The sequence below is a fragment of the Sardina pilchardus genome, chromosome 18 (assembly GCF_963854185.1).
Source record: "Sardina pilchardus chromosome 18, fSarPil1.1, whole genome shotgun sequence".
NCBI classification, from domain to species: domain Eukaryota; kingdom Metazoa; phylum Chordata; class Actinopteri; order Clupeiformes; family Clupeidae; genus Sardina; species Sardina pilchardus.
The window spans coordinates 14,412,934-14,432,894 of NC_085011.1; the positions used below are offsets into that span (position 1 = coordinate 14,412,934).

The 19,961-nt window shown below is 40.2% G+C and overlaps 3 protein-coding genes across 4 annotated transcripts; 2 read left to right on the plus strand and 1 right to left on the minus strand.

Annotated features, from left to right (window-relative positions):
- Window positions 1-2,867: 2,867 nt before the first annotated feature.
- On the minus strand, window positions 2,868-9,397 carry dnajb12a (DnaJ heat shock protein family (Hsp40) member B12a). The gene is made up of 9 exons (XM_062519766.1): window positions 9,223-9,397; window positions 8,342-8,519; window positions 7,353-7,498; window positions 7,068-7,241; window positions 6,845-6,924; window positions 5,152-5,261; window positions 4,812-4,984; window positions 3,751-3,891; window positions 2,868-3,638 (listed from the first exon to the last, which is right to left on the minus strand). Exons 1-8 carry the CDS (start codon window positions 9,353-9,355, stop codon window positions 3,770-3,772), a joined length of 1,116 nt encoding a protein of 371 aa, XP_062375750.1. The 5' UTR covers window positions 9,356-9,397; the 3' UTR covers window positions 2,868-3,638; window positions 3,751-3,769.
- Window positions 9,398-9,467: 70 nt separating this feature from the next.
- On the plus strand, window positions 9,468-11,210 carry trmt2b (tRNA methyltransferase 2 homolog B). Its single transcript, XM_062519599.1, has one exon. It carries the CDS (start codon window positions 9,549-9,551, stop codon window positions 10,989-10,991), a length of 1,443 nt encoding a protein of 480 aa, XP_062375583.1. The 5' UTR covers window positions 9,468-9,548; the 3' UTR covers window positions 10,992-11,210.
- Window positions 11,211-13,826: 2,616 nt separating this feature from the next.
- scdb (stearoyl-CoA desaturase b) lies at window positions 13,827-18,909 on the plus strand. 2 transcript variants are annotated; one of them, XM_062518910.1, is made up of 6 exons: window positions 13,827-13,977; window positions 14,295-14,515; window positions 15,380-15,510; window positions 15,654-15,859; window positions 16,618-16,850; window positions 17,157-18,909. In XM_062518910.1, exons 2-6 carry the CDS (start codon window positions 14,299-14,301, stop codon window positions 17,354-17,356), a joined length of 987 nt encoding a protein of 328 aa, XP_062374894.1. In that variant the 5' UTR covers window positions 13,827-13,977; window positions 14,295-14,298; the 3' UTR covers window positions 17,357-18,909. The 2 variants fall into 2 exon arrangements, with proteins under 2 accessions (XP_062374894.1, XP_062374893.1); XM_062518909.1 differs by having other exon boundaries at window positions 13,912-14,069.
- Window positions 18,910-19,961: the final 1,052 nt, after the last annotated feature.

The window sequence follows — 19,961 nt, forward strand, 5'->3', positions numbered from 1 at the left end:
CAAAATAGACACACGGTGTTGTGTTTGACCACAAAGCACTGTTTCCGTTTAGAAGCGCTAATGAACTTGTGGAGATGAACGGTACACTTGATGTGAGGGGATGCTGCCCATCTGAGCACAGCAAAGCTAATGCATATTCGGACAATTCACAGTCAATTTTCTCTCCAATGCACGACGCAAACTTACATCTCTGAAGCGATTCCAGTGTTTGATCTTCCGACTGTATTGGGAAATGGTGGATAGCCACTGCTCATCTCCCATGAAATTCCCCTTTTTCCCGGTTTCTTTCGCTGTCTTCACTTCTCCTTGTGCAGAAGAGGCGTTTATCATTACAACCGCGACCAGAAGGCACCTTAAATTGATGACCTCCACCATCGTTCGGGGCTTGATGATAGCTTGGTCAACAACGAACGCTGGTAAAGATGTTGTTTCAGATGAAGGAGATGGATACTGAGTCCACAGTGAAATGTGACCTGATTACGGGATGCTCTCTCGTAGGCTGCCGTGCACGAGAGAGTCAGAGGTAGAGAGAGAGAGAGAGAGGGAGAGGGAGAGAGAGGGAGAGAGAGAGAGAGAGGGGGGATCAAGTTCTTGAAAACCCCAAACAACAACAACCGTGTCTTATATGCTGTAGGCTATATGTTGATCAGAATCATAGCCTATGAGTCAATGCGCATTGACTACTTTAATGATTACCTATTGGTCACGATAAGAGCATCTCACTCTCAGGGTTGTGTGCCACTGCACTGCGCGGTAGGCTACAGACTGCAGCCTGCGAGATGTTGTGTAGGCTGTTTTGAAATGCCAGTGGATGTAAGTCATTATGTTTCTTGAATTAATCCATTGTCTAATGTTGTTAAGTCTAGATATTGTAAATAAATGCACACATTGTTGGTTCATGTTCCTCTACTGAGCTTGTGTTTCTTGAAATTATTCCAGCAGCTGAATAAGAATGAAACAGGCTAAAAATATTCATATCACATAGCCTACAACAACTGTGGAGGAAGGTTTGATTACTATGATGAAGGCCTATTAACGGATTCCAGCGCTGATGCCATGCTGGTCCATTTCATCCAAAGAGAGCATACAAATAAATTAACTGCTGACAGATTTTTCAGTAGCCTAGGTTCAGCACACATTTGTGAGTGAATAAGACATTTATAAGACAATATAAAATTACTGATTTAAACCATATAAGCTGTAGTAGGCCTACAACAAAGGACTGTTCATGATGTCATGATGTTCCCTTTCCTGGTCCTTTTGCTTTGGGGATCACCTAGTGAGAGGTTTTAGGTTTAAAAAGAGTAATTGTTGAATTTCTTCTCCGCTAATTATATTATCTTATGGACAATTAATTTCGCAAGGCATATAACATGCAGACCTGTGTCACCATGCATCGTTACTTTAAATCCAAAGATATCCTGCAAAATATTGAGCTTATAGGTTCCAGAGCACCACGTCTCCACAGGATTTATCCAACATCACAGCTCTGTCTCCACCTCTGGGAGCAAGGATCCGTTTCTGCCTTCTCCAGCAATAAATCAGGCCCTGAATGCATGCTGCAATGTTTTTGTTAACAAACAAGAACTGAGGCACCTGCCCAGACAGAGACAATAAAATAACACCATGGGGGCTTCCAAAAACCAACTCCGCTAATCATTCTCTCAGGGGGTGCCTCTCATTTGGGCTTTTATACGTCCTCTCTTGCTCCTCGGGCCTCGATCCTCACTGATCTGATGGGGCAAAAACAATGGGATGGTCTATCCAGTGTTAGTTATAGATCAGTGGGAACGCCCCTTGAGGATCGAGGAGGCATGTTGAGAAGCACCTATGGTGATAAGCTGGTGGAACTGTGTAGCCTACTGTAACCTAAAACATTCTAAAAATGATTGGCGGGCCACCTACCAATCATTGATCAGTAATCAGTTGTTTTTCACACTGATGTCAACATTAGCAACAGTGCATGCGGAACTGTAGAGTGCTTGAAAGACATTGCTGTGTAATCCCTGGGAATCGAACCCGTGACCTTGTTGCTGCTACTGACATCTTATCAGCCGAGTTAGAAGGACACTGTTTGGATTCAACGGCAGCCGCAGCTACAGAATAACTAGAAGAGGTCATTTCTCATGGAAGCATGTGGTTTCTATGGTTACAGCTGAAAGCAGCACTGGGACTCCAGTGCCACCTCCCTCTCACGGCGAGGCCCATTAAGAGTCCAGCTTGCCATTTCAAAACACCTCTCTGGCCGGTCATTCAGACACACCTGCACCAACTGCAAAACATCACTGGTCAAGGAGGACGGGTGATTCATCTGCAGAAACTAAAACTGAAGGGCGTTAAAAAATCATCTAAGGTGCACAATCATTAAACAAGCACCAATCCCTTCTAGCATCCAATCACGTTATTGTCCCTTGTCCAGATACATTTCTTTTGAATTAGCCATTTTCTGACTTGATGTCCATATCATCACATCAACACTTGTCTGCAAATATATGTTGAAACTAAGATGATGTGGTTGTAAAATGCAGAGTTTGAGAGAATAAACACGATTGTCCAAGCATCCCTGTGTCAGTGTTACATCTCAGTGGATACATCAAATCAAACATTTAAAGGCAATTCAGCAATCATTCATCATCAGATCAGTGGCTCACTATTGCCCTCTAGTGTCTAGTTGTCATTCTGACACACGCACACACCCCTTACATATGAGAGAGAGAGAGAAAAAACAAAAATGAGAGAGAGAGTAAGGGAGAGAAATAGAGAGATATTTGGACTAAAATGTAAAGAACAAATGATGACCTAGGCAAATTTTGTTTTGGTAATCACACTGTTTGCCAAACAAATAACAGGACTGGACTGCAAAGATCTGGACATCCCAAACATGTACTCTTTATTTGCCAAAAGCTGGCTATGCTAAAACCATACATGTAAAAGTAATGATTCATCAATTCCATTAATACAAAAATGTATTTTATAAAATGTACTTTTCAAGCAAATTTTGTGCAGAACTCCTCATGGATTGGCATCACATGATTATACTCATGAAACTCAAAACAGACTGAATTGAAAACAAAATTAAGATTCAGTGTTAATAAATATAAATTTCAGATTCAGCAATTACCGGTATTTCAAAATTTTGCTAGCTACAACCATGTCCATAGGGGAACAGTTAAACAAGAAATTACATACATTTAATAATTTAATCTCGGTTGCGTCCCTGCAGAGTCCAAACACTGTGTACATAGAGGTCATAAAAATCATATCGTTTCTATTGGCTCCATTGTCCCAGAAGGCATTGTGGTTTGAAGAAAATCTACTACATTTTCAAGAGAGAAATGGTAATATCAAAATGCTTTATTTGAGCAGGCTAATTTACCATCTCAGATGACTGATGCCTATATTATGCGTTCCTCTACTGTAGATCTCCTCAGCAGAGACCAGTTTGTCCATTTCTGAATATGACCGATATCCTCTCACATACTCTCTCTGATTAAAGCAAGGGTTGACAATGCCCACACATGAGCATCACTTGAAGTAAATGATTTCTGTGAACCGCTTCAACGCCTCGCTGAAGGCTTGAATACAGCCAAGGTGTTACCTTAATGCAGTCAACTCAGATGTTGGGAAATATAATCAATCTGTGAAGCAGAAGAGGCATTTAATTACATTTGTATTTTGTATGCCACTTAAGTATTTCAGGCAACATAATACGGAACTTCTACAGTGGTCTGATAACCGTGGAATACATACCTTTATTTCTGTAGCCAGTCTATCCATGTAGCAAAACCTGTACGTCTGAGAGCTTCGAGCAGCTGGGAGTGCCCATTTTCTGGGCTCTTTGGTACAGATCAGAATCTCCAAAATAACGTGCCCTGTAGAGAAGGCCCTCCTCTGAAACATAGACCACAGGTCAGGGTCACAGCAGGCAATGTCAGGGCAACGTGATGTCTACCTGCAGTGGTCAATTATTCCTCTGCTCAACCCAAACATTGTGCTACTTTTTCAGGTTATCATCTACATCTAAAAGATAACATGTCACAATATAGTGTACAGGTATTGCATCAATCAACTGAGATTCTGACACAATCAAGAGGGGGTGAGGCCTTAATGGATAGAAACACACAAAACGGGAGACTCAGCTGGCCATTGCCCTAAGCGGTGAGCTATATGCCGGGTCTCCGAGCTCGTAGTTTTGTAAACGTTGTTAATGTTAATGTTCTTGCCATGTTTTCAGTCTTTAAACCTGCCTCTGTCTGCTTGCATTGTATTTCTCTTACCACATGACCATGCATGATGGCAATGCACCAGATCACAGTAAGAGAACAATTCAACCCAATCTGCCTAATTATGATCTTTTAAGAAACGACCTGTTTAATGAGTTTGACCATGACAGAGTCTATTCATAAAAAGGCACTGTGCTATGTCTATCGTACAATTCAGAATCTAACATAGGCAATGTACAGCATTATCACACCCACAGCCGTCATAACTTCCCACAAACTGTATTCTGAGAAACAAAAAATGTGTCAAAATGCATGCGCTACAATTGTTGTCACTCCTGTGTTTAATACTCTGTAAGGCCTCCCTTTGCCAACAAACCAACTTGTAATCTCACATGGCATCTCATTGAGTCGGAGATTACAAAGTAACCTATGCTGTGTAGACTGACTGTGCAGAACTGAGGCACCTGCCTCTGGCCAAGCTCGAACTCACACACTGCAGTACCTCGGATTGGGAGGCGAGTGAGCAATTATCCTGATAGCTATTCCTCTGAATATAATTGAGATGTTCACATCCTCAACAGGACTTACTCTGTTGCTTCTCCTTCCAGCAGTTGTTCCTTAAGTTCGAGATGTAATCCTCCTCTACACTCCTCTCAATATTCTTACGGTCCTTTCCAGTGTACTCCTCTGTGAACTGGTCAGTCACATAGTAAGGCACCTTCAGAGTGTCAGTCTGTCTCTTGTTTACATGCCCCAAAGACCTGTTAACAGATATATGTTAGTGTCTGAAAAAACAAAACAAAATACATATGCAATAGTCGTGGACAACCGCTCAATAACTGCTACAGCATTTCATCAGAAATCAGGAAACATCAAGTACGTCTACACAAAGAAAGTACATGCAGAAACTCATCAGGTGAAGACTTACGGGCGGTAACTGAGGCTGTAAGGGGGATCGGACACCATCATTTGACTGAGAGTAGAGACGATAATGAGGATGAGGATGGGCATCAGCTGAACAAATAGGGCCAGGCCTCCCTATCGAGGGACAGATTGGTATTTAGTTGGCATCAAAACAGGTAGGTAACCCATACCTAATTTCTCCAGTGGCATGCACATTTTTGGGCACCCCTAGTAAAAATGTCTTCCTGTGAATGCTTATAAGGGAAACGTTTTTTCAAACTGTAAAGAAAAAAAACTGAAAACACAAAATTGTGGAAAAAGTATTTTTCTACTGTACTTTTTAGTTATTAACGTAAACAAAGTATTGACATACACAAGTGTAATTCTTTAGGGATCCTTTACATGTTGTCAGACACTATGAATATTATTTAGAGCCTGTCAATGGTGAAAATATTCAGTTCACTTTGCATGTTTGTCTAACAGGATTCCATTGTAGAAGTGTGTTGTAGTATTCTTTAGCTTTGTTTCTCTCCTGAGAGGCCACAGGTAACAGTGATTTGAGAAGGACTAAAGCCTACCTTAGACTGAGAAGATTTGGGAAAGATTCTTGAAAGATTGTAGTCTTTTAACTAATGCCCCTCATTCAAGCTTTACTCAAAAGACAATCTTTCAAGAATCTTTCCAAATCTTGCCAGTGTAAGGTAGGCTTAAGGGGTGATGTAGGAAACGACATGAAGCGGAGTGCCTAAAACCCGCCCTTAGCTATTCTAAAATCACTGTAACCAACAGTCAGATACACATCAAACTGTTTAGGTACAGGATGTTAGCTTTCGATACAGATGTGTACCAAATACAGACTTTAACAGTCATCAACAGGCAACATTTGTAAGTTTAGTTAATTAACACCAAAAACATATAAACAAAATACTATTCCTGCTTATATGTGTTGAGCAGTATTGACTGTGAATGTTAGGCTAGCAGCAAGCTTACTGTACCAAAAACGAATTGTGACTAGCACGGGTATGTACTGAATTGTGATTTCTGTTTACGATTGCACCCCTATCTAACATGATTACTGCATACAGTATATATGTGCCAAAGCTTCATTAAAGGGATGGTTCGGAGACATTTCACCCTAGGGTCCTTGCACCATGACCTCGAGCCAAACAGCATCCTGAGTGGCTTTTTTCCCTTGGTCATGTTAGTACGATCAGCTGAAAGGCTTAGTGCAGGAACTAATGGACCCAACGATGTATCTCGTAAATTACACCATTATTAAGGCCCAGAATGGTAGCAACCTTCTACAGTAGTACAAATAGGTTCTGTACTCATAAAAGGCATTGGGAAGTTTGTTATGACTTTTTAAGAGCTTCACATCGTGGAGATCTTTGTCTGTGACTATCGTTACCAAGCAACAGGGAGATGCAGCAGTTGACTATGGCTTGGTGAGGTAACACTAATGGAATGCTGTTGCAGGTGTACATTTGCAGAGTGCCACACAATGGCTTTGAGCACTCATAATCCAAGACCATTTTAGAAAACTGCTGCATTTCCTACACTAATTGAACCCTTGATACTAAGTGAACTTCTTTGTATGTGGTGTGCAATGCCCTGATGAAGGTCTAAGGACCGAAAGCTTGGTAGTAAATGCACATTCTTTTTCTGCATGGATCAAAGTGTGCAGAGATTTTTTTCCCTAGAAAACTGCTGCAACCCACCTCTCTCTGGTGCTCTCTTCGGTCCGCTCGGGGCTGATGGCCATAGCGCATCCTGCCATTACTATACACATGAACATTACCTACAATAAAAAAACAGAAATGGCATGTTATAAGTGTAAGAAAGCCTACTACAACCCTAAACCTTTACAACTATGCTTAAGTTTTAAAATGAGAAATTGGCATGGAAAATCCAAAAAGAAATGATTTCTGATTGGAAATTCACCGGACGGAAAGCCACCTCCAAAGAACATATTGAAAAGGTCTTCAGGAGAAATGTCCGCTTCAAATCCACGATGTGAATGTCCATGTCTGGACGGATGTACTTTCTCCTCTCCATACAGGTCATATTGTTTCCTTTTCTCTGCATTACTCAGTACCCCATACGCGTTCCCAATGGCTATAGCAAACAGGAAGAATAAATAACAACGTTATCAGAATACCACATTAAAGATTCTTAGGAAACAGGCATTGCAACTTGGACAAGTGGAACTTGGAAATTGACGTTTACCTTTAAAAGCCTCGGTGGCACCTGGTGCATGATTCTTGTCTGGATGGAATTTCAAGGCAAGTTTTCTATATGCTTTCTTCAGATCATCTTCTGCTGCATCTTTGCTTACTCCAAGGATTTCATAGTAATTTTTACAATTCTTTATTCTGCATTAAGCAAATGACAATGAAAAAAGATGTTAAGTAAAGAGAACACGTGATCATTCAAACACAAAGAGATACCACTTAATGCTAAAGCATATAGACTAATTACATTTTAGGTTTTACAATTACAATTAAAAAATGTGTGGCCGGAATAATTTAGGCTGGCTTCCAGGCTATAGAATATAAAAACTAAGAGAAGAGATCACATTACTTCTCAGGTCAGGGGACCCCAATAATATAACTCAAACGGTAGGACCACATATCTAGTACATCAGTTAAATGTTTAATGTTAAAAGTCTAGAGAACTTGGTTGGTTTCCTTCACAAATTATTCCCATGGAAACGGAAATATTCTTTGTGTGTACCATACTGTACCTCTCGGTGGAAACAAACTATTCAAGCAATTCTCAACATGGCTACTGTACTACTAGTTTGGGACAACCCAGTGTAAACAAACGCATCAACAATTGAAGTGAATTTAAAAATGACACCAAATATTCAGCCATTTAGTTGGTTAGTTCAGCTCATAGACGGCTCTTTAGGTCAAGAGAAAATAATGTGGCTGGCCGCAATGTCGAAACTTGGATGTGGCCAAGTAGTGGTGTCCAGAGTTAAAACCCTACTTTTACCCATTATCCATTCTTATGCTCATTTCCAGAACTAGACACCTCGACTGTATCTGTACCAACTGTACAGAAATACGATTTCATTTAATTTCAGTGTTCAGTTGTCTGTCATATTTTCCCATCTTTCCACTGCTCCATTTCCTATCATCATCTTAAGTTTTATTCCATCACTTGTACATAAAACATAAAGCATACTGAATGCACGATAAATAAACGTGAACCTTTTGACAGAATCAAGCTGTTCTGAAGTGTATGGTTTGGCAGAGTCTGTGGCACTTTCCCCTGAAGTGTTAGCCTCTGTTGCATGGCTCCTGTGTCTCACACCCGTGTCACCACTGTCCCCACAGCTGTTCTCCTGACTGGAAGGTCTACCATTCTGTTCGATTGTTTCAAGTAAAGCTGTAACAAACGGACTTGCTGTTATTCAGCTGCTTAGATTATTACATTACATCTGTGGGCTACCACTCGTGCTAGCTAACATGCTAGCTAAAATGCAGCACTAACCACAAACATCTAGCTTCCTAAATATGTCATTTGAACATATATACAGTACTGCCTACATTAATTTAACATTAGCTAACGTTACCTTTGCTTTAAAAGGAGTGACAAATAGCTTCGAGTTGGATTATTTTGGACAGACATTCGGTATGTGCTGGCCAAGATTACCAACCACATATGGAAAACGTGGATGTCGTGGGCTTAAATATATTTAATTTATGATAAGTATCTTTGGTTATCTGTAATTGAATCTGAGACTACATGAAAGTTACTTAGTGTCAATTTGCTGACGTTAGCCTACCAAACAAAGTAACGTTGGCTAGATTTTGTAACATTATAGCTAGCATAGCTGGGCTGGTAACGTTAATCACACTTGCCCACAGCAAACACAAGACATACACAAACATATTTTCTAAACATAACATTTGAAGCCACAACACATCTTTAACCTCCAATATATGACTTGGTTGAAAAGCTATAACTTTGGTCATATCAACTTAAACACAATTTTCAGGTCGGGTAACGTTAACTTCACTTAGCTGCGCCTGCGCATGTAACAGGAATGACCCTTCTAAAGCTCTATTTCCGTGGTGTCATTACATACATTGAGCTTTGTTGGTAGGAAACAGTCTTTGTGCCTTTTCAAGAAACCTCCGAGCCTTATCTGGATCATCATTCCTCAGTGCTTCGATTGAAATTTCTATGCAGCGTTCAGCTTCGTCCTTGTTTGAATCCATCGCGACAGCGAAACTGTTTACTGGTTGAGGGGGCACCGTAGAATGACGTTCAACTAGCGGCAATGTACGTCATCAATAAGGGACAACTTTTAGGTGGATGAGCATAGGATGAGGCATGTGAGAAGTTTCCAACAGTGCGACAGTGAACCTTCAAATTGATCAGTGACCAGTTTAGTTTTTTGTTCGAGGTAAGATGGCAAATATATCTCAGATGTATGTCAGATGTGGTCATTTCTCCGTTCGAGTAACATGTTCTTTCCTTAAGTGTTTTGGGAAACATTTGCCTCATGTACGTTGGGATTCAAGTCGTTGCATAGGCCTACCGTCTTCCAAAAAGATGAAACGTGCCAAGTCTAGAGAACTCTTGAGATCACAAAGCCTGTCATGGGAGGAAAGGCTGGCTGACACTGTGACCCCCCTGTGGAGGTTGAGTTATGAAGAACAGCTACGAATGAAGCAGGACCAGCAGCAGATGATCTTGCTTGAACTTTCAAAACAGCTATCTGAGATGTCAGGTACATCCCTTAATCTCCCTAGCATACCTCTATTACCTATAATACCATCTCCAGTGAAATATCATTACCGCAACAAATCGACCTTCTCTGTCAATAAAGGAATTGATGGAAACCCAAAGACTGTTGGATACTACATTGGGAGTCGAGGCAAAGTTGTCTGTGTTAATGGAGATCACCTGTTGAACATGCCCGAAAAACACAAATTGGTTGCTAGATGCTATGAGGGCTTTATTCGGCAGTCACCCCTGAATCCTTGTATTATTTTCAATGATGGAGGGCACTGGCGAGAGATTACAGTGAGGACTAATGCAGCAGGTAACACTATGGCCATTGTATATTTTCACCCTCAATGCCTAACCACAGAAGAGATTTGTATTCACCAAGATGCTCTCGTGGAGTACTTCACAAAAGGTCCGGGGTCTATTTGTGATCTGGATTCCTTATACTTTCAGAAGAGCTCCATGACCCGTGTTAGCCACCAGGAGTCCCTTTATCAGCTCCTTTATGGACAGCCACACATCCATGAGGAAGTGTTGGGCTATAAGTTTCGTATTTCTGCAGATGCATTCTTTCAAGTGAACAGCACAGCGGCAGAGTCTCTCTATCAGACAGTAGGGGATATCAGCCATTCCACGAAAAGTGACACTCTACTGGATGTCTGTTGCGGAACAGGTGCCATAGGGATATCCATGTCCTCCAGGGTGCAAAAGGTTATTGGCATTGAGATTATCGAACAGGCAGTGGCAGATGCAAATTATAATGCCATGCTCAATGCAGTGTCTAACTGTGAGTTTTTAGTTGGAAAAGCTGAAGTAGTCCTACCCAAACTCTTACCTTCTTTAGGGTCTGAGGGTGGACTCACAGCAGTGGTTAATCCATCCAGGGCGGGACTTCATTATCGAGTGATCAGAGCCCTTCGTAACCACCCCTCCATTCACAGACTTGTATACATATCTTGCAAACCGGATGGAGAGGCGATGAGAAACTTCCGAGACTTGTGCTGCAGCTCTGAGCCACAGAGGAAACTCACTGGGAAGCCGTTTGTACCCACAGCAGCCATCCCTGTGGACATGTTTCCACTGACGCCACACTGTGAACTGATTCTTGTCTTTGAAAGATGAGACTGGACACTTAGAATTAGCTTATGCTGTAAAAACTTCCCTCTCAACATGACAACCATAACACTTTTAAAGAGGCCTAGAGTAAACTGTGCTGTACTTATTCACAGAGAAGAATGATGATTAAACCTGTGCACAGCTTAACAGGATTGAGAAATTGCTATCTAACCTGTCTCCACATGGCAGGATTTACTTATGTGGATAATAAAGTGTATGACTTAAACTGTGAACCACTGTTTTTTTTAGGAAAAACACATATGTGTTTATTGATTGTATTTGCTGCACCCTCTCAGAAGTTTGTACCTATATTTAGGTTCTAAAACCTACAAAATATTGTTGTTAAATTCCATGTTTTCATACATTTTTGCACGTCCATTCATTTTATGTAAGCCCCTATACGGAAGTGCAGACTGGGGATATTGAGGGTTTTGTAAAGTTTAGCCTACAAACTAGTCGCTTTTCGGCGAAATTCGCCCTTTTTAATCAAAATATAGGCTATGATAGTCTGGAGTGAGATTAAATCGTCGATTCATGAGTGATATACTGAGAAAGCGATAATACGTAATGACAGGCAACACGTGATTGGTCTCTTTGTGCTATTTTTGCAGCTCTACAGTATAGTTTCTTACTTTCTGTTATGTAGCCTGACTGCAGCAGGGAAGTGTTTTTGACCATTGGCACGATGACGCATTGTGGCAACATTTTTCCTCTGATCTCGTTGGGATAAATGAAAGACTTGAGGTGAGCAATAAGTAGGCTACTTGCAAATTCACGCAGCTGGCCGTTTTGAATTATTTTGCGAAACAAAAATGATCCGCACTGGGTGCTATTCTGAATTTCTGAATTCGGCCTAATAGTTTTAACTATTGTCTTAGAAAGTTATTAGGCTACTTGTTCACGAGTTATGTTTTGCCGATACATGACGTTCGCTGAGACCCGCCCTTTTAGATGGATATGTAATCACTGCCTTGTCACGAGAGGTGCAGAAAGACACAATATGTATGAGGGATAGATGTATTTCTTCACAAAAGAGATATCACATAATACTGGATTGAAAAGAGATAGTAATAATAGACCAGCCGTGATCATTAGGCCACATCCACAGTCCCAGCACACCAGTGTTTTTAATTCTTTCACCACATCCCTTTCCAGTGTATTAATCAAGCATGCAGTCTATCATAATCTAGGTGCTTGATTTTATAGACATGTTGAAAGGGATGAAACATGAATAGATTAGGATTTTTTTTTTAGATTGTAAGGTTGGCAACTCTGAAAATGCGTTCTCCAACATGAAGTTAAGTTAGAACTCAAAATATCAAACATTAATACAATATAATATGTTAAGTTAAAAATAGTGATGGATACCACACGCGTACAAAAACTCTTTTTTTCAAAATCTAGGGCCTTGTAGAAAAAATACTGTCTTAATGGTCCTGTCATACTACTGAGAACATGTCTGTCTTCCACCCTATGTTTGGGCTGCCTATAACATTTCATTATATTAATGCCCAAATATGTTGTGTGTGTGTGTGTGTGTGTGTGTGTGAATATTTTACAATTTTTAAAAATCCATTCTTATGGAGCCTACAGACTTTGAACAAAATCTGAGATGGTGCAGCTACAGCTCACATTAACTGGACCTGGACTTCAATCTTTAAGATGTTCGTGCAAATGTCTTTGCTGACTACATGGCCTAAGGGATAGGCCTAGATGTGGAATAGATACCAGATACTACATTGGTCTCAATCACAATCACAGGTTATCAAAAGATAGGCCTAGATGTGAGTAGATATGATCTTAACATTCCTATAGATTTAGCCCAAGTTCCCGATTATAATGTTTTTGAGCTTTGATCTGTAAGGAGGGGTTTTCCTAGAGCTTGTGAAATTATATGGTGGTTGATTGGTTTATACCAGCAAGGTAGTAAAACATTGTATCTCATGTTCAGTTATGGAAATATATCTGAGCAGTGTATTACAATAAGTGGTTACTCAACTGAGATAGTGACTGGAGGATACCCATGGGGTGATTGGTACAGATGAGTCGGAGTGTTTGAGTACACAGTTGGCTAATAATAGAACAACAGCAGACCAAAGAGGGAGTGCAGGAAGGGTTTGGTTCTACTGGACATCATGTGCCCTAGTTTCAGCACTGTTGCTGAATTCCCCTCATAAGTGTTTCAAAATGAACTGAAATAACACTTTGAATGTCATTCACTCAAAGTCAACCCGCTGAAAAGAATTTAGTGCACAGTTTTACCTTATGAGGCCTTGTATGTTAGCCTTTCTTTCTTTGAAGAGGACTAGCCTACATTATGTGGTGACATTGGAAAAAAAGACAAATATTTACATAAATTCTGCATAACATTCTATGATAGGCTAATACAATAACAATTGTTGCCTGTGTGGATTATTTTCACATAGCCTACTCCATTCTACATCCTGGTGACAGCCATATATTTGCATTACATAGTGTAGGCTATTTGAATTGAATGCAATATTTTTGACCAAATAAATGAACAACACAAGGTGGGAATTTACGGTGAACTTACTCCAAGGAAGCGCTTCAAATAAAATATGGACACATGCGGATAGAATAGCTAATTGTATAATTAAGCATAGCCTGTATGTTGTAGACATGCAATGCGTTATTTTGTGGTTAAGTTCATCAGAGTTCAAACAGTTAATCAGCCTAAAATCAACTTTTTGTCTTATCAGCGATTGTTTGCCCATCTTTGGCGAAATCGTTTGGGCCACCTCCTATCTGTGTAAAATTACACAATTTGTGATAACTGCGAGGAGGTGGTCCAAATTAAACACAGACGCAATCGTGAATTGTCCATGCCATCGTCCGAGAGATGTTGTTACCAAAGCCGAACATGAACATCAGATAACCAGGCGACCAATGAAACTGGCAGACCAAGGTGGCATCCATTACGCTTCAACCAATTGCGATCTTTAAAATCGACGTCTGAGGAAGAGAATCGGAGGTAAGCGGAATTCTTCAACAAGGACTGTATAACGTTACTGTGCGTTCGTTGTTGAGTTGTAACGTTATATCGAGCATCTACATCAGCCAAAGGTAGGCCTAGTTGCTTAGCGTTTACAGACTATTTCCACTACTGGTTGAATCGCCAGTATTTAGTCTGCATCCGTGTTGTATGGTAGTCCCCAGGAAGGGGAAAGACCCACCCGTTTCTGACTGTGGTCCTCGCATAGGCTACGTTTCTCTACAGCACTCGTCTAGCTGTTGTATTTCACGTGTATAACCTAATATGTGGTCATTTGTTGCTTCCACAATCCACAGTGAAATGACGAGAAATTCAGAGTTCACTAAGAATACTGAAACAATGACTGAAACCAGGACAGTGGAGGATGTATTTGACGATACTTACATGGAGAAAGAGGGTCCAAAACCCCCACGGCAAATCGTGTGGAGAAATGTTATTTTAATGACATTTCTGCACATTGGAGCTCTGTATGGACTGATAATTGCACCATCTGCTTCCATTCTAACTTTACTTTGGGGTAAGTACGTCACATTCAATCTGTTTTCAATTTTCAAACTTCGATGTTTTAGCCCGTGTGGATCCAGTGTTAAGTACATCTGTTCAAAACTATGCTGAGTAATGTTTAGAAAGAGATGACATGATAGGCTATAATGAAAACGGTTTTGCTCTTACGTCACACTGTTCGAGGAAACACTATAGGCAAACATTTGTTTCATTTTTGGTAGGTTGTTACACTCAGTCTTGCGATGTCTATCAACCAATTAGGGAAACGCAACAGGTTTTGTTTAGTTACATTTGTTTCTCACTGTTCTCAGCCTTACCTTGTAGGCTAATGTAGCCTAACTGAGTGATAAGCCTACCATTCATTTAGATGTTGAGGTTTTGCAAGATGGCATGTAAAACAACTTGGTGGCCATTTACATAGCCTATGCTATACATTTTCTGTTTGAGACTGTTAGAGCAATGTTAGAACAACTGTTCGAAGAATGCACGGGACAGAATGTGACTCGAGTGTCTAAGAAATCATCCTGCCAAAACTGTGTCGCACTGTTTCATACATTTTTGCATTGCCGAACTGCATAATATTTCAGGCTGAGAACAATGAACAATTGCCCATTGCAATAGGCTTTCTATTGTGGGCTTGTCGAGCTCACAACAGTCACAACAGTGAGGCCTTCTTCACTGGTCTGAGGCCTTAAGAGCTCAAAGCAGTGTCTGACCACACATAGAAAGACATTCAGTACATAGAGAGACATTCAGTTGCGAAAGAGGAGACCCCCACCCACACCCACCCCAGTGAAAATGGACATAAATACCCAAGAGACAGCTATGTTGAGAACATTTATGTAAGATATTAATGCTTCTCCCCATCCTCCCACAGCGGTTGTGTGCTTCTTCATCAGTGCCCTAGGAGTGACTGCTGGGGCTCATCGGCTATGGAGTCACAAGTCATACAAAGCCTCACTGCCTTTGCGCATCTTCCTTGCTTTTGGAAATTCTATGGCCTTTCAGGTAATATAAACAAGTTAAACATGCACAGCATCAAACTATAACAACAAATCAAGAACATGTACACAAAACGGCTATTGATACGAAAGTGGTCTGGTAGAACAATGGTGTAACTTTTTACATTTCTGATGTGCTTGACCATCCAGAATGACATCTATGAATGGGCTCGAGATCACCGAGTACACCACAAGTACTCTGAGACTGACGCAGACCCTCATAACGCTGTCAGGGGCTTCTTCTTCGCACATATTGGTTGGCTCTTAGTCCGTAAGCATCCAGACGTGATTGAGAAGGGGCGCAAGCTGAATCTTCATGATCTGAAAGCAGACCAAGTCATCATGTTTCAAAAAGAGTGAGTATGATGTGAGTTGGAACTGTAATGCAGCCATTAAAGTGGTTGTAGTATCGGTTATGAGCCCCTTCTAAAATGCCAGTCAATAAATCAGTCCACACTAGCACTTCAAGTCTTTGAATTAGTACTATCTGAAAAGTGATAGTAACATCTGTTGAGGTTGGCTTTGGCTGTGCGAGTTCTTCGAGTGAGAGAAGCAGTGTGAGATCCTTATTTTCATCTCTTTAAAGAGGAAATGGTCGTTGGGGTCATTATGCACCTCACATTCTGATTCACTGATAAGGCTTATCGCAGCTGTGCCAGAGCAGAGATCAGCCCACAGGCATTCAGAGGGAGGTGCATTGTCACATTGCCTATGCTATCAGATCCTGCCCCGAGTTGGGTCTAAACCTCCCTCGGAAGAGGATTAGCAAGTCTGATGTCAGCAGTCATCAAAACATAATTCATTTGAAAGTACAAATGGTAACTTGTTAGCCACTGCAACTACTCGATTGACTGTGTATTGAACTTCTTCCTGGTATATTGTCGTCATACTTGATGCACAACAGATGCACGGTTTTGATAAGAATCTCTGATTGTTATCAGAATATGTTTCCCACCCCAATGTCTTCTTTTTGGTAAGCACAGTGGCAGAAACTGTACATGGTCTGAATCTGTACCATCATACACAAACACTTGTTACCATGTGACTTTTTTTCTTCTAGACATCTATGGAAAGTCTAATTCTTGACCTATTGTTTTCCTCCTCTCCTGTCAAGGCATTACAAGCTTTCAGTGTTACTGGCATGCTTCGCCGTTCCCATGTTCGTGCCTTGGTACCTTTGGGGTGAATCTCTTTGGGTGGGCTACTTTGTCCCAGGACTCCTGAGGTACACCATCGTGCTCAATTCCACATGGCTGGTGAATAGTGCGGCCCACATGTGGGGGATGAGGCCCTATGATCATCACATCAATCCCAGAGAGAACAAGTTTGTGGCCCTCAGTGCCATAGGTATGACATTAACATTTCATGTATTATTTTTATTCGTGCATTCTTGGCATTATGGTAATATGAAAATGGAATGCTTACATGATTACATCATAAAATATTGCCAAGTGTTGAGAAATGAGTGCTCAGAAACGCCCTTAAAGATGAACAGTTATTAGAACAGCTTATCATAAGTCAGTTAAATGTAACTATAAAAATGTGTCTGTCATCCATCCATTTGTCGTGCGTTTTTAGGATATCCATACTACTGTTTATGAAAAACTTAACTTATAGTGATTTCTAACTGCTTTCCTTCCATTTCATTTCCAGGAGAGGGGTTTCACAACTATCATCACACATTTCCTTTTGACTATGCAACAAGTGAGTTTGGTAGCAAGCTCAACTTCACCACCGCTTTCATTGACTTGATGTGCTTCCTCGGCCTGGCGAGTGACCGCAAGCAGGCCTCCCCAGAGGTAGTCAAGGCCCGTGTTCAGCGCACTGGCGATGGCAGTCACAAGACTGGCTGAGCAATTCTCAGATTTGAAAACTCCTATGCAGTCACAACAGGCCAAAACCATATGTGAAGCTATATATTCACAGAGTTTGTGAATGGATTTCAAACATGCATAGTAATGTCTCCAAATCTTATCTGAGATTAAAAAAAAAAAAAAGAAAAGAAAACAAAAAAAAGGTGAGCCTCACGAACTAATACTGGTAATAAGATATATATATTTTTTGGCATTGAGATTGACAGTGAGAGTGGTTCGTGGAAAGGTGTGGCTCTAAGTCTAGCTCTGGAAAGGCCCTGGAAGTCCGTGGTTAGGAGGCCAGGTGTCTGGAAGTGACACTCTGGTGTATCAGTTCCACTTCGACATAGCACTTTCTTGTTAAGCATTCAAGTCTGTTATGGATGTCATTCCAATGCTATGCAATATATACATTAACATATATGTGCTATTAATCATTTTTGGCACTTTGAAAATGTTGTGAGAGATTAGTAGTTTTACATGTGAAGCTTAACATTGAGAAGCTTTGCATATAGTGTCATTTATTACCCTTATTTGGATAATGGTGTGATACTGGTTTGGATTTTCATTAATCCTTTACATCATCCATGAATAAGGAAGAACTGCAAGTATTGATTTACAGTGAGATTGATTTAATGTTTTTTTTCTTCTTCTATTCAACTGTTGCACCAGTCAACAAACATACGTGCTCAACAGTCAAAGAGAAAGAATATTGCTTGGTGCTCTTAGTCTGTTTGTGATTGGACGGTTGGAATTTATTTATTGATACATTGCACAATACATACCTCTAATTATGGATTGTACCTGATTCAAGCACAACACAAGATGATCAGATTTGAACTGACTTGTCATAGTGCATTGCACCACTTGGCCTTTATGGTCAAATCGAAAACAGAATGGAAGATTTGAATACGGTAATATTTCTTGAAAAAGAAGTATACTAATCTCTGCCTATATTTCACAAAGGGACATAGCCTGTCCTTCGGAGAAATAAAGATGGAAAAGATAGTTGTTTGTCGATATATTTATATGAACATATCCGCAAGAAGTTCTTCCTGTTGCCTTACCAAATAACATATTATTATAGGTGCCTGATTATAGTAATAACAAGAATGATTATCCACCAAAAAGACCTTGGGTCTATATCAGACCAAATTACTTACCATACATTACCAAATGTCTTAATTAGTCCAGGTGAAGGCTGTCACAGATGAAATGACACCGTTTTCACTGAGGTAATGATGTACGCCTACATCATACCTTTACATTTTAAAGGACCACATTGTTATTCTGACACAGTAATGGCAAATGGTTAGTGATTTGTTACTTTTGTATCTTTTTTTCCCTGTAAGAGTAGCCTATTTTTTATAGTGTTGGCTTCTTGAGTTTCCGAATGCCTTAATAACTGGCACATTTTGAAAGAAATGTTGTGTTTATTGTAAGTACCAAAAATAAACAATTTTACATGTAAATCTGTAAAACTTGTATTGTGACTTTTTGCTATTATACAATTAATTATTTACCCTCAATAAATTGCTTACCTTAATTATGCATTTACTGTGTCACTTGGTAAGTTGTCTCCATCTTGTGGTAGAGAAGTGAGTTGCGCAGGTCATAGTCCTGTGGCAAGATATCCTCTACAACCGGCTCTTTTTATATTACACTACTTGTTGAAGAACAGCTCAAGAATGTTGCCTCTGCCTATTGTTCTTTCATTTGTTATTTGGAGTTGAGTTTAAGTTTGATCATTACATGTAGGGGGACTAGAGAAGAGGATACTGATGATCAATTATTTCGCATTAGTTTTTGCTGAATGCTTACACTAAAAATAAATAATTATTAGACTAAAGCTAAAAAAAAAAGTAGATTATTGTAGCAAAAAAGGCATCAACGGCAAGCATGCATGCAACACACAGCATGTTCAATGCTGCACTTAGCTTGCAATTTTGAACCACATTTATTGCAAAGCACTGATCTGTCTAAAGCCAAACTTCATCCGATTAATGAAAATTCCATCATTGATATTAGAAATGCAATATCTAGTTAAGATACAAAAAACCCTCATGAAAACATACACATGACAAGTCATTGAGCATCTATCATTTGACTATAGACCACAGGGGAGCTCACCACTTTTGTTAGAACTTTTGCATACATGGAGAGTATATGGAGAGAGTGAGAGTGCTGGAAGGTGGAGGACAAAAGAACAAAGAAGGCTGCACTGGGGAAATATCACCTTGCGTGCTATTGGTCTGCAAGGATGTACCACCTATACTGTATTCTAGATTACAATACTGCATGTCCAGCAATGACACATCTGGATGCACATTTGCAATAGTTGTGCAGAACAGACCAGAGTCGTGCAGGTTGTTTGTCTTCTGGGATAATGTTGGTGTCCACCAGGCTACTTACTGACTCATCAACCACAGTATACATGCACAGTTGTAGGCTACTCACCCCCTTTCCAATTTTACAAGCTGGCCAAGATATTATTTTCCAGTGTTGTAAAGTACTGTATATGACCACTGTAATCTGTGCAATCTTCCATAAGCCTGCATGAGTAAATATAATATAATAATAATAATAATAATAATATAAAACTAGA

Excerpts from the sequence above, each read along its gene's own strand:
- scdb (XM_062518910.1), top strand. The coding sequence starts at position 14,299 with ATGACGAGAAATTCAGAGTTCACTAAGAATACTGAAACAATGACTGAA. Across the intron at positions 15,511-15,653 it reads GAAATTCTATGGCCTTTCAG|AATGACATCTATGAATGGGC; the intron begins GTAATATAAACA and ends TTGACCATCCAG. Across the intron at positions 16,851-17,156 it reads TGTGGCCCTCAGTGCCATAG|GAGAGGGGTTTCACAACTAT; the intron begins GTATGACATTAA and ends TTTCATTTCCAG.
- trmt2b (XM_062519599.1), top strand. The coding sequence starts at position 9,549 with ATGGCAAATATATCTCAGATGTATGTCAGATGTGGTCATTTCTCCGTT.
- dnajb12a (XM_062519766.1), bottom strand. The coding sequence starts at position 9,355 with ATGGATTCAAACAAGGACGAAGCTGAACGCTGCATAGAAATTTCAATC. Across the intron at positions 8,520-9,222 it reads TCCTACCAACAAAGCTCAAT|CTTTACTTGAAACAATCGAA; the intron begins GTATGTAATGAC and ends CGTTTGTTACAG. Across the intron at positions 3,892-4,811 it reads CTGGAAGGAGAAGCAACAGA|AGGAGGGCCTTCTCTACAGG; the intron begins GTAAGTCCTGTT and ends TCTATGTTTCAG.